This window comes from Rattus norvegicus, chromosome 18, assembly GCF_021556685.1.
Source record: "Rattus norvegicus strain SHRSP/BbbUtx chromosome 18, alternate assembly SHRSP_T2T, whole genome shotgun sequence".
Classification (NCBI taxonomy): domain Eukaryota; kingdom Metazoa; phylum Chordata; class Mammalia; order Rodentia; family Muridae; genus Rattus; species Rattus norvegicus.
Window position 1 is genome coordinate 84,998,555 of NC_141551.1, and position 14,337 is coordinate 85,012,891.

The 14,337-nt window shown below is 37.0% G+C and overlaps 1 protein-coding gene across 2 annotated transcripts in view; it reads right to left on the reverse strand.

Moving 5' to 3' along the window:
- The window catches only part of Dok6 (docking protein 6), a 452,112-nt gene extending 438,038 nt beyond the window's left edge, over positions 1-14,074 (reverse strand). The window contains exon 1 of one of the 2 annotated variants that reach the window (NM_001191943.1): positions 13,605-13,715. In NM_001191943.1, the coding sequence (NP_001178872.1) occupies positions 13,605-13,670 (66 nt within the window). In that variant the 5' untranslated portion in view covers positions 13,671-13,715. Of the gene's footprint in view, positions 1-13,604 lie in introns of both variants that reach the window. The other variant, XM_087593279.1, reaches the window with a different exon arrangement.
- Between the last annotated feature and the right edge of the window lie 263 nt (positions 14,075-14,337).

Below are 14,337 nucleotides of genomic sequence, written 5' to 3' on the forward strand. Positions count from 1 at the left end.
GTCAAAGGCATTTGTAAATATGTCTATCAATATCAGTCTATGATCATAGTAGGATCCTTCAAGGCACAAATGTTTTATTTCTGATGGAATGAATGTATCAAATTGTCCTTTGATGGATCTTGCTTTGGCATGATGTATGATCTTTTTGTTTGTCTTACTTTCCAATACGTTTTTCCATGCTTTTATGAAATGTTTTAGTTTTAAGTTTCACACATATATCTGCAGTCTCTTATGAGTTTCCAAGTGTTAAGTTGATGTTGATCTTCACACAGTTTGTTTATGTATGTCCAATCACAGCAGCAGCACAATTGAACAGGTATCTGTCTATTCATCCTTAAATTGTCCTTAAACCTTGTCAGAAGTATGAGATTGTGTGAGAATTTCTCCTTTTCTAAAGTTCTGGAAGCTCAAACTACAGCTTCAAACATTTCTATTAATAATATCTGTTTGTTTCAAATCTTTTATGTATCTCCTTGAATGAACATGATTTTAATAATTGTATTCTTAGACTTTAATAAAATCAAGTACTGTGTGCAGGGAAAAATAGTTTCTAATGACCACATCTTTCTAGGAAAATTATTTAATACTCATGGTTCAAGATACTACTTTAATATAGTGATTCCAAAATTTGATTTTCCTCCATTAATGCCATCTAGTCATTCCTATGCATTTGTTGCAAGCAACAGAATATGTCACTGTCAACAAAAAGGAATTTCTTAGATTTCACATTGTTTTTAATTAGAAATGGCTAGATGGCAGTTTAAGACTAAGTAAAAGCAGACGACTACAATAGCTTTCAAGTGGTTTGATGATGTTTTTGTCTTTTGACAGTGGCAACAATGAGCCATATTGCTTCTATAATACTTTTGCATAAACAAACTGATATGATAGAAATGCTTGTTTTGTTTTTCCACTGTTAAAACCTTCTTTTGTTTTTAACACAAAAGTTTCCCTGGGTTCATATGACCGATAAATTCCAGCTTAAGTTATCATGCCCTAGCTACAAAGTAAGTAAGACAAGAATACAATTGGAGTTCCTTTTTCTATTCTGCAAAGCATGCTTACTTAGCTACCTTCCACATTTCTAATATTAAGAGTACTTACCGAGGAGCCAGACACTTCCCCTTTGTGCTGGTTACTTCATTGTTTAACATCCCGACCCTAGCATCACATGGAAAACACCTGTAGAAAAAGCTTATTCCTGCTTAGATGCCAGGCCACTTCCATGAGAAAGGATCAGGCATAATAATAAAGCTTTATAATTAAGTACGATGTGTAAACATGTTTTTTTAAAACTTAAAAAGTATATAACGAAATACAGTGTAAGTAAAAATAAAATGTAGGTTTATGTTGGAACTTAGTCCATTAACAAAGAGCTGTATGAAGAGATTCCTGAGATCCTGTGAGAAAACTCCAAGTGAATAAGACCAGAGTCTTTTAATCTCAGTTCCTCTATGACGTGATTCGTTTGAGACTGTGCTTTTGTGCCCCTCCCAGGTGTAGTGGATAGGAGTGAGCTTGCTTCAGATTACTCATTACAGCTGTATATCGTTATTTGTCTATATGCCTCTATGGAAAAACACGGTTTTGCCATGTGTGGCTTATCCTTGTGATTGCATACTTTGTTTTGGCAAGAAATGCTCTAAATAAAGTAGATGATTTCATGAGACTTTAGTCTGTTTCAATTTTAGGCCCTGCTTTCCCAGGTTCACTCTGACAACAAGAGCAGTAACAGGTTTAGTCTTGTTCTGAGTTCCAAATTATTCTTAAGTGCTATATATATTTCATTTGTGCCCATACTTAATGGATCCTATTTATTCTAAACATCATGAATAAGCATTACAATACATTTGCCTAGAGAACATATCTGTTCAATGCTGAAACATTCCTAAGCGTGGGATAGTAGAGTAAAAAGAAAAATAACAGATAATTTCAAAAACATTGGTTCTAGGTCATTAAAGCACTCAGGGAAATATGTTTATATTTGCTGGAAAGCTAAACTACAGTAAGATATGTTTGTCAAAGTAACTTCAATTAGGGAAAGTGTACATTTACTCTAATTTTTTGCTATACGAGAAAAACTTCTGGATTTGTTCTATTAAACAAAGCTAAATATCATATTTCATTGATTTATCCCTTTAAAAATAATAGTGACTTGGGAAATTATACCAATTGTCAATTTTAGACTATTCTACCTATTTTGTTTTACAAAATAAGGAATAGTTCAAGCATGCAACAATGTATAATAAAATTGTTCCTAGTGCCCTTCTAAAGAATTTTATGAAAATTTCTGAACCTGTAATAGTGGTAGGAAAAAGTACCATTTAATAGTTTGCATGTCATTGTATTCACAGGTTATTTGAAAATAGATACATTATTATACTTAATAGTATTATATCGCTGTTTAATATGTGTAAATTATGTATATATGTATGCATATACCCATAAAGATATATACATACATACATTTAAATAATAGTGAATAGTCAGACAAAATCACTACCACATTTACAATTAAAAATTAAGAAATATTGTACTAGATGTCATATTACTCCATATTATTATATCTATAATATATCCTATTTAAATTTATTCAGGTAAGATAATTATTGATAATTAAAAAGAAGAAAATTATTAGAAATATTAATTAAATATCTCGGTATCACTATCTGACCCTTAAAATCAGTAAGATTAATATAAACAAGCCAAGCATAGTGTTTTAGATAAACACATGATATAGTACAGGGTTTAATATGCTTAAGAACTTGGGCTCCATTGTTATATCACTTGCTGTGTGATTACATCACCAAGAACTCCCTATTGATTTCTCAGATCTCAGTAAGCTAGTGTAATTTCTAAACAGATTTTTTTTAAATAAGTCCACTTCCATTCAAATGTATGTGAATGTAATATTTTATTTAATCACCTTAAACAAAAGATCATATTCATAAACAAAGATTTGGTGTGTTTTCTATTGCTGTGATAAAATACTACAGTCAAGGCAATGTATCAAAGAAAGCATTTAATCGGGTTTCTTTTTTCAAAGTTAGGGTCCATGATCACATAGTGAAGCAATGTCAGCAGGTGGCCAGCTGAACACCTGAGAGTTCATATCCCACAATCAAGAGGCAGATAACACTGGGAATAAAGTGAGGGTTTGAGCCTCAAATCTACCAGACTGTAACATATATTCTCCAACAAAGCTACATCTTCTAATCTTTCTCAAACATTTAAACCAGCTGAGAATCAATACTCAAACATATGAGTCTATGCTGTCCTTCAATTCCAATTACAGCATTCTAGTCCCATAATTATAGGCTTAGTGGCCATATCACAACACAAAATACATTTAAACCAACCTCAAAACTCCCCATAATCTTTCACAATCTCAATACCATTTAAATCTGAGACTCAAGGCAATATCTTAATTGAAATTCCAGTAAAATTAAAAAGCAAATTACACATTTCCAACAGGCAATGGCAGAGATTGTACAGTACCATTTCAAAAGCGAGGAATGACACAGGGGTCGGGGTACTCGACACTAAAGAAACAAAGCAAGACCAAAATCTTCAAACGGGGTAATTCTATCTAGCTGGCCCTATCACTCCAGCTTCTTTGTTCTTTGCCTACAGTATAATCTCTTTCTTTGACTGGTTCCACTTCCTGCTTACAGCCCTCTTTGGTAAATACTCCATGACTATTAGGGACTTTGTACACTTACAAAGATTTGGTGTGTTTTCTATTGTTGTGATAATATAGTACGGTCAAAGCAACGTATCAAAGAAAGCATTTAATTGGGTTTCTTGTTTCAAAGTTAGGGTCCGTGATCACAGAGTGAAGCAATGGCAGCAGGTGGCCAGTGGAAACACCTGAGATACCACATGTTGTGTGACCTCAGCTGCACTCCTTAAATGTTGAAGATTCTAAAACCCTTTTACTAGCACATCATTCATGATTCTAAAGCCAAAACTCCATGGATGATGCTGCCAAATTTGAAAATCAACTTCTGGTAAACCCTGCCACCCTTGAACCACATTTGCCGCAGCTCTAATTTTTTGTTGCTTTTTTAGGAGCATACAGTTCCTCAGGCCTTTCCTTTTTCTAAGTTAGAAGTTTAGCTGGGTAGAGTAAGACTCTGAAAGCACCCCACCCTTTACTCCATTTCAAATCAGGTCCCCTCTCAAACTTCTTTTCTCTGTCAGTCAAAGCCATGGCTCCAACATTAAATTTTCTTATGCTCTTTTTCTCTTCAAACTTTACATTTTGTATTTCTTTTTGCCCAAGTTTCTTCTTTATATTGTAGACCTGCATAAAAGTGACTACTAATAACCACACAACAGACCCACTATTAGACTGCTCTACCAAATAAATTAGTCTGTTACTTTTAAATTAGCCTCAGGCAAATTCTTATGGCAGAGGAATAACGAATCTGCATCCCCCACCCCCGTCACCCATCCACACAAAATATCACACAAGAACAGTCTCTAGCTCAGTGACTAATATTCACTCTTCACCTATGAAACTTCATCCTAGTAGAAAACTCCTACTACAATGGCCCATTAAACTCTGCTGACAATGTTCAACCTCTTTCCTACTCCAAAGTTCTCAAATCTTCACATTTCTCTACTAAAAACAGCGTGGTTAGAGTCTTTAAGGTCCATTTTTTTCCATCTTTATTAAATTGGGTGTTTCTTATTTACATTTTTTGTGCTTATATCTCTCGGCCCTTTAATTTTTCCCATCTTTATTAAATTGGGTATTTCTTATTTACATTTCAAATGTTATTCCCTTTCCCGATTTCCAGGCCAATATCCCCCTAACCCCTTCCCCCTCCCCTTCTATATGGGTGTTCTCCTCCCAAACCTCCCCCCATTAACTCCTCCTAAGAAACCCTAAGAAACCCTTTCACTGGGGGTCCAGCCTTGGCAGGACCAAGGGCTTCCCCTTCCACTGGTGCCCTTACTAGGCTATTCATTGCTACCTATGCAGTTGGAGCCCAGGGTCAGTCCATGTATAGTCTTTGGGTAGTGGCTTAGTCCCTGGAAGCTCTGGTTGGTTGGCATTGTTGTTCATATTGGGTATCAAGCCCCTTCAAGCTCTTTCAGTCCTTTCTCTGGGGGTCCTGTTCTCAGTTCAGTGGTTTGCTGCTGGCATTCGCCTATGCATTTGCCATATTCTGGCTGTGTCTCTCAGGAGAGATCTACATCCGGTTCCTGTCGGCCTGCACTTCTTTGCTTCATCCATCTTATCTAGTTTGACTGTATATGTATGAGCCACACGTGGGGCAGGCTCTGAATGGGTGTTCCTTCAGCCTCTGTTCGAAACTTTGCCTCCCTATTAACTTCCAAGGGTATTCTTGTTCCCCCTTTTAAAGAAGGAGTGAAACATTCGCATTTTGGTCACCTGTCTTGAGTTTCATGTGTTCTGTCCATCTAGGGTAAGGCCCACTGCCAAGTACCAACTTCTCCATTAGTTGTTTTTTTATTGCTGTGAAGAACCATCATTGTTAAGGCAACTTATAAAAAAGAAAATATGTAATTTTGCTTATGGTTTTAGGGTGTTAGAATTCATTATGGTGCCTTGAAGGAATGGTGCCGGCAGAAGGAACAGCAGCTGAGGGTTCACATCTCACAGGCAGAAGGCAGAGGGAGAACACCGTGAAGAATGTTAGGTTCTTGAAGCCCCAAAACCTACTCCAGTGATACACATCCTCCAACAAATTTACACCTCATAACCCTTCCGGAACAGTTTCACTAACTGGGAACCAAACATATAAACATTTGAGCCTATAGAAGACATTCTTGTTCAAATTATCACAAAGGTAAATATATGTTTTATATTTTAAATGTTACCACACAGGTAAATATACATTTAAATGTATTTTAAATGTTTCAAACTCCACTCTGACACAAACAACTCATATGGGGCCCTAAATGGCTTATTTGAAAGGATAATCTAGGCAAACGTGAAACCACAATCAATGCATATGAACTTGTGGCAGTGCTGAGTGGTGGCCTTAAAAAATATTTCTAGAAAGCCTTTTAGTGTGGCTTTCTCTAAAGTATTCTTTGATTGCATTCAATAAATTTGAGCACTATAAATGACAATGGTAGTTTTATACCATTTGAGTAATGAGTGTGTGTGTGTGTGTGTGTGTGTGTGTGTGTGTGTGTGTGTAGCTATGGAGGTAGCTCAGTTGGAAGAATGCTAATTGTGAAAGCATGAGGACCTGAGTTTAGATGCCCAGAGTTATGGGGACTCTTGAGTTGTAGGCAGTTGCAATTTAGAGCTGTGGTGTGGCACAAAGTAGAATGCTAGATCACAATAATCAGACAGATCACTAGAAAGATTCAGTGAGAGAGCTTATTACAAAGTTGCAAAACTCCCATATACAAAAAAAGACTTTATTTTAAGGGAAAATGTATTTATTTTGGGGGAGTACACATGAGTGTGTTGTTTTTGACGTTTGTAGCAAGATGGTAACTATTACACAGTAAATGAAATGCTGAACTTGAAGTTAAAACCTTGTTTTCAATGTAGCAAACCCACACACACAGCATGAGTTTCTATAACCAATTGACACATTTTGCTTCTTTATATTTTAGTTCATAAGTAAAATAGGAATAAAAATAAAATGTACTGACAAAAATACTGTTGGAAGAATTACATAAGATATCTGAGAACTTTTTATGAAAATTGCAGAACACGCAAAAAGCCTGACTGAGTTCTATATTATTACGTTTCAGATCAACATGAGCTCTGATGCATTTGTGTGCTTAGTAATTGTACTAATAAGTTTTAAGGAAGTATTTATAATGAATTCAGTAAAAGTAAGAGAGCACATGCTCAAAAATTACAGTCACTATTAATGAGTTCAAACATTGTGAAAAAAAAAACAGTGTATATCTTTCCGTTTCCCAAAACCACCATATATCATTTAATTTGATGGGCAGACATGATATTCTTATTAGAAAATAGTGTAAAAATAAACAATTGAGCATCTTAAAACCTAGCTAATAGGGGTTTATGTGGAAAGTTAATGAAAAAAAGTCCTCAGTCTAGGAATTGTGATCTCTGTGGACAAAATTATGAGAATCCAAAGGAAAAAAGAGAAAAGAAAAGAAAAGAAAGGAGGAAAAAATATCCAGTAAAGAGAGAGGAAATAAATCTGAGTCTACAGAAATTACACTTCATTTTCCCTTGTAATAAATTAATAGAAATTTGATAGAAATTCCTTTTTCTTTTAAGCTAAAATTTCCAAACATGTAATGTCTATAAATCATCTATGATATCTTTAAATTAAGGAAAAGGTAATTTTTGTTGTTTATGTTGCTGATGCTTTATCTTCTGGTTTCTATGATGCAGTTGATGAAAACAGAATAGTCCAAGGTCTGGATACTTTCTAGTTCTGTACAGGTATATCTTTGTGGCTTATTATTGTCCAAGAAAAAATATCAGTAAAAACTACTTCAGAAAGACGATACCTCTAGAAAACATATAGGCTTTGCACTAAACAAATCCTTTACATTTCTACATAGCCTCCAGAATATCAACTGTAGTTATGTGTCTCTGAGAATATTTAAGAAAATTGAGAATGTATATATTACAAAGATATGTGAACAGAGTATCATAAAATTGTTAATAAAATTGGATTTCTTTTAGTACTTAGAGTAGAGGCTCTCAACCTCCTAATGTTGTAACCCTTTAATACATTTCTTCATATTGTTGTAAGTCCCAACCATAAAGTAATTTTTGTTGTCACTTCATAATTGTAATTTTGCTACTGTTGTGAATCATAATGTAAATATCTTTGTTTTCCAAAGATCTTAGGTGATGCCTCTAAATGGATCATTCAATCCCCAAGGGGTTGTAATCCACAGGTAGAGAAACACAGGTTGAGAAACGCTGTCTTAGAGTAACTGATATCTGAGGAAAGAAATAGTATTTTCAATTTCACCAAACTATCAGTGATGTGTAAATCTGTCAAGGCATAAATGTAGCTATGAATCTTCATAGTCTCCTTCCTAAATTCCAGTTTTCTATGTATTCTATATCTTCGATCACATCAGATATAAATTCAACTACATATCTAGGTTTGTTTTCTCTCTCTCTCTTCCTCTCTCTCTCTCTCTCTCTCTCTCTCTCTCTCTGTCTCTCTCTCTCTGTGTGAATGTGTATGTGTTTCATTTTCATTTTAAAATTCAATGATATCGAGTATGCTCATATATACATTAAGACTAAAATTATAAAAGTAAATTAACTTTGTTACTATAGATGCCATCTTCTAAGTCTAGTCTATGTATTATGCAATAGTATGCAGAGAAAATAATGTATAATAATTAGATAAATATGCATATGGTCTTTAATTTGAAATTTAGGAAAAGTTATTTGCAGATACATGTATACAAACACAAAAGTAATTGACAGAGTGTACATACTATTGTATATTATATAATAGTTAACATGTATGTGCATTGTGTGTATAAATATGAAAACACCTACAACAGATATCATAATTGGAAATTTTAATACATTCTAAATCTGTATTTAATAAGAAAGAATTAGTTATAGATAAACATGAGTATCATGGATCTGTTTCTAGCAATGTTCAAGACACACAATAGTATGAATACATATTTAAACAAAACAAATAACAATTATATATCTTAAATGAGTGTTTAAGTATTCTTATTCAAATGAGTATTCTCATCTGTAATATTTTTGAATGTTCATGCTTTTTAAATTTCTGATAGTCAAGGTCATTTTCTGTAGTTTGCATCTTAAATTTATCTGTTGGTAAGTGACTCCAGTTGAGCTGATGTGCTGAGTAATACAAAGGATTTATCATAAATAGTGCTGACTTAATACAACATGGCTGTGTAATGCACACACACAATTACACAAATCAGTGTATGCCATTTGATGAACTATATAGACTGAATAACCACTTGATTATTTGTTTATTGTGGATAATTACACACACACACACACACACACACACACACACACTGAAATATAACAAGACACTTTTTTGTACTTCTATGTACAAACATGAATCATTAACTGGGTTTTGAATAATGCATAGAAATCCAATTCTAAATAAAGTATTATATGCTGGTATATAATGTACTTAAGGATAGTTACTTCTATGAATCTGTTTTATATTTTTATAAAATGCTTGGGACATAAAGTGTTTCATATTTGATACACACATAATGGTAAGATGACCCCAAATTTAACTCAATCATTCATTTATGGTGTATAGACAATTTTTAAGTCTATTTTAAATATAAGGTGTAGGGCTATATGTAGTTAACACTTGTATGGCTGGTACCTGTACAGAGAAAGACAGGGTATTCACTAGTTCTGAAGTTTCAGACTGTTCTGAGCCTCCCCGTGCATACTGGAATTGAACTGGGTTTTATAGAAAAGCAATTAAACACTGCACATTCTCTCTGGTCCCTACATACACATTATTTACAAATTCTCTAAGGCAAGTTTATATAGTACTTTTAGAATGCTTGCTTTTTGAAGAATACTAATCACATGGAAATAATATGGAACCTTTCACTTGTGGCTATGACCTTGGCACTTAAAAGATTTATATGTTGCATAATTTTTGCCTTATGATAATTTATGACTAGGGATCCTCCATGTGTTTTAAATTTTTTGACAAAAAATATTGTGATGTCTGAATCTAGAATTAGTCAAATCAGCAATCTTAACTTTGTTCAGTCAAGTTCATGGCAAATGATATCGTTCCGTATTGCTATACTTATTTTGATAGATGACTCAGTAGTCAAGATATCCAGTCACTACTGATTTTAGTGACTAGTTTCTTAGTTTACCCCTAATCAAGAATATTCTGTAATGTATGCCTTGATAATCTGTCAGAGTCCAAAAGAAAATGAGAAGTCAAGGTTTAGAGATAAATACTACTCATTAGCATGGTTTTATCTTTATTATTGTTTTCCAGCAGTCTATCTTATGAATTATGAAAGCAATTGTTTAATAGAAAAGTAAATAGAGAAATGAGACAGTTTAAGGATATGAGAGTGTTGTTAAAGATCAGACACACACATTCATGAGGATATGGAAGTGTGGTGAAATATCATATGCACATATTCATAAAACAATGACGTTTGTGCAGAATTTAAATAAAGTTCTACAATTTACAATATTCACATTTATAAATTTTACCTATAAAATTCAGTGCTTTGACAGACACTTTAAAAGAAACATGGTGAAGGTTGTATAAATGCTCATATTTGTTTCTGAAAATAAATGTTTATGTTTTGGTAATGTAACTCAATTAGCAAAATTCTAGCTTGATATCCCTGACCCCTGGACCCTGAGCATTACATAGCAGTACATGCTAGTAAAGTTCTAGCACTCTGGAGGTGGAGGCTGCAGTATCAGAAGTTCAAGATCATCCTCAGTTATAATACTAGTTTGAGACTAATACAAAAGCACCTTCACAAAATTAAAATGGCAATGATTGATTAATAATAATAATAATAATAATAATAATAATAAAATCTTTCTAAGTGGAAAAAAAGATTGTTGATGAGTCAAGACAAATCTCAAAGCTGACTCGATGTTTCTTTATAAGTGATTGTCCAAATTAGTAGACTATCTACTAAAAAACATGGGGAAAGACATCCAGCAACTATAACCTGGAACCAACATACCCAAAGAGCAAAAAACACTTTAATTTACCCTTAGCTTAGTGCTATGGCCTCATTTAGAGGAAGAAGGGGGTGTAATAAAATATTTCATCAAGAAATGTGTTCTTATGCCACAGAAATGCAGTATGCAAATAGCCATCTACAGTGACTAGTTTTCAAAAGGATTTTATAAGATTTGATTCCTGAATGTATGACTTCTTATAATTTATCAAATAGCACAAATTCAATTATAATTATTTGTATGTTGAAATAAAGTGCTCATTACAAGCCACATAAGAAGTAATATATATATATGCATATATATGTATATAATATATATATATCACTAGAATTTCAAATTGTTTGCTTGGAAGACTGTATAGTTTTGAGTTCATAAATTAGAAATATAAACCATTAATTGTGAAAATAAGTATTAATGAGTATCCAATTTTTAATTTCTATGACTTTTGGCATGACGATATGTTTAAATTCTTAAGTGCATGCACTGTTTTCGTTACTTAGGGTTTTACTCTCGTGGGACCCGGTTATAAACTGTCACAGAATTATCAATATCAAGCTTTGCCACTTCAATTTATTCTTTTGAATGTAAGACTATCCTTCTTGATCATAAATATATATTATGAAGTTTCTTTAATAAGTTATGTCTTCTAAAATGGTAAGTAATATTTAAAAGGTTTCAAACATTAAATGTTAAAGTTCACATTCTCTAAACAGAGAAGAAGATAAAAATAGTTTGTACATAGTTTCACTTTTAATGTTTTTAAAGAAGTCTGTCCTTTAAAAGAAAGTTTAAGTAGTTGGTTTAGCAAAAGAATAGTTTGCTCTAAATATTCATGAGCACACATGTTTTGATGAAAATGGTGTCCTAGAGAGACACTTCACAGGCCTTTAGTGCATACTTAACCTAGAGGGATTGGTGGTCTTTCTATAGACTTTATGGTGTAACTACATATCTAGGTTTTATAGTATGGAATCCTAGATATCATAAATGGAGGAAGGGGATAATACCTAGAAAATCTTCTATGGAGGGGAATCTCTGGTTATCAGTTCCATTTTTCTTGACTGAGAGAAGAAATAAATTTTACTGAGATAGGGAAGGGGTCTTAATTCTTCCATTAGTTTATACATTTGGGAGACTCAGATAAAACTTGAATTTAACGGGAATGAAGAGACAGGTAAGCACCAAGAGCCATGTTAGAGTAGAGGGAGTCAAAGGCTAAGGAAAGAAGACTCCAGTCCATCAGGACTTCTATTTATCTAGCATTTCTTGGCTGACAGCTGTGGGAAGCAACTGGCTCCTTGTATAACTACTGGTTTTCACCTGGTCAGCCCCTATCTCTAGGAGGGAAAATGAAGCATGATCTTCCAAGAAAAGCCTTTCAAACCTTGTCCCTCCCTCCCTTGAACAGGTGGGGAGCTAGCATGGGGGATGGGAACTAGGGATGTTAACTTTGTTGTCCTACCTAGGTTTCATTTCTTGCTTGTTAAGCATCCTGGATTTAGTAATCTGCTTAAGTTTGAGAAGGAATCCCTGTGTTCTTTTTGTCCTGTCTGCCTTCAGTGAGAATGCCAGCAGAGGCAGCATAAGGGGCAGCTTGCTGTCTCCATTCCATCACTTGCCTCCAGCTAAAGGTTCATAAACCATTTCAGAATTCTAGGATCATCTCCCTTCTTTTCCTGGTTCCTTTATACTTTTCTTCAAGACCCAAAGGCACATAGCTATTATTTGCAAATCTAAGATCCCCCTTCTATGCATAAATTTACCACCACCATCCTCCCCTTCAATCCTTTCCTTTTTACAAGTTGCAGAGTTCACTCATCCAGTAAAGAAATCGTGGAACTTTCCACCTCCAAACCAGGATTCTAGAAAGTCTCAGGGTAGCTACTTGTGAACTTAGCAGAGCAGAGACAATAGGCAAAGCTGCAGTCTCTTGTACATTGAATGACTTTTCCTTTCCTCCTGTGGCCAGGTGAACCCGGGCTTGCCACTGTGCTCAGTTGTGGACTTGGGGATGCCTCCTGCAAGTTAGTCCGCTCTCATTCATATCTGTCAGATCTGGACAGCTCCTCCCTAGGTGTCCGCCCATCGTTTCCTGTTCATTCCATCTATATCCCAGGTCTTTTCAGGACAGTCCCTTTAAAATACCGATCGAATCACCAAAGAAGTATTGTCTTTCCTTTCACCTCCTGGCATAGGTCTATACTGTTATCTCCCAAGTCAGACCAAACATCTCTCAAGAAAAAAGTAAGATTCTTATAAACTTTGCCTCCACGGACTTTTCCTCAAGGGTGGGCGAGCGAATACACCAACGCACACTTGCCTACACACTGGGACAAATACACATGTCCGGGAAAACAGCGGGCGAGGCAGCCAGACTGGGGGAACTATTAAGGACACGTTAAAGTCCCTGCTGTAGCCAAAAGGAATGCGCTGCGCTGATGAGGCATCAAAGGAGAATTTCGAAACTGGCTTGGAGAAAGAAGACCAGAAAATGGTGAATATGAACGCACAGAGAAATACACCTTTTACACCTGCTGTCAGCACACAGCAGTTCTCCCCAGAGTCACACACTTTTGAGAGAAATGGTTGTAGGTTGCACCGAATGTAATAGATCTCTACGGCTCATATATCTTTGGAACTGACAATCCCTGTGTTCTGTTGGACTTCTCGCTGTGGTCACCATGAGCCCAGCGCACTTGAGGATAGGGACCTAGTCGCTCCAGAGCCTACACCTCCGTGTGCAGAGTATCTCAGGCAGGTACCAAGCGCTGGTCGGGTCAAGCAACAAGCGGACTATCTGGGCAAGGCCAGCTGCCCTAGAACCCGCGCGGGTCACCTCTCCCTGCCCCCATCCCCAGCAGCCCTCCTGGCCGCAGGGGCAGAAAAGAAGGAGAAAGCCGAGTTAACCACTCACCCCGAGCTTCCTGCTGCGGATTTTCACGTATCCCTGCTTGACTATGTCGTTAAAGTTGGAGGCCATGGCCAGCGCGGTCGGGCTCCTCTGCTGGGCGATCCGCTCCCCGGAGTCGACAACCGCTGTCCGCCGCCCGGTCCACGCAGGTCTCGCATCCAGCCGGCCGCCGCCAGCAGTCGCGCCGCCGCTGATTTCTCCCCAGGCTCCTGCTGGCGCGGACCCGGGGTCGATAGCTGGGCCGCCACACACGGAGGCAGGGGATCCGGGCCCGGAACTGCTCAGCAGCACCAGCACCTCGCGACCCGTCGTCACCTTCGCCCCTGGCCACAAGCGGAGCACAGCGACCCGCGCCGCCGCCAGTTGTGCCCCCCTCCGCGCCGCCGCCCCCGGCAGCACCCACAGGCTGGCGCCTCACTCGGCGGCGCACAGCTGGCCGGAGCGCACCATCGCGGCTCCCCGGCGCGGAGGAGGGGGAGGGACGGCGGGGCGGGCCGTTGCGCCCGATCGGCTCCCTCCCCCTTGCCCGCGGGGTGGCAGGGCTGGAGGATGCTGGCAAGATGCACTCCATCACTCTCTTCTTAGGCAAGGAGCTCCGCCTGCCACCCGCGCCTAGGATATGGCTCCCACCGTAGCCCTGTGCTGGCACCATTCGCCCAGGCGTGGATTCCTAAGGACAAGGCTCCTCATTCCACCGCTGTTAACCTAGCTTTCCCAAACTGGACAGTGTGGACAG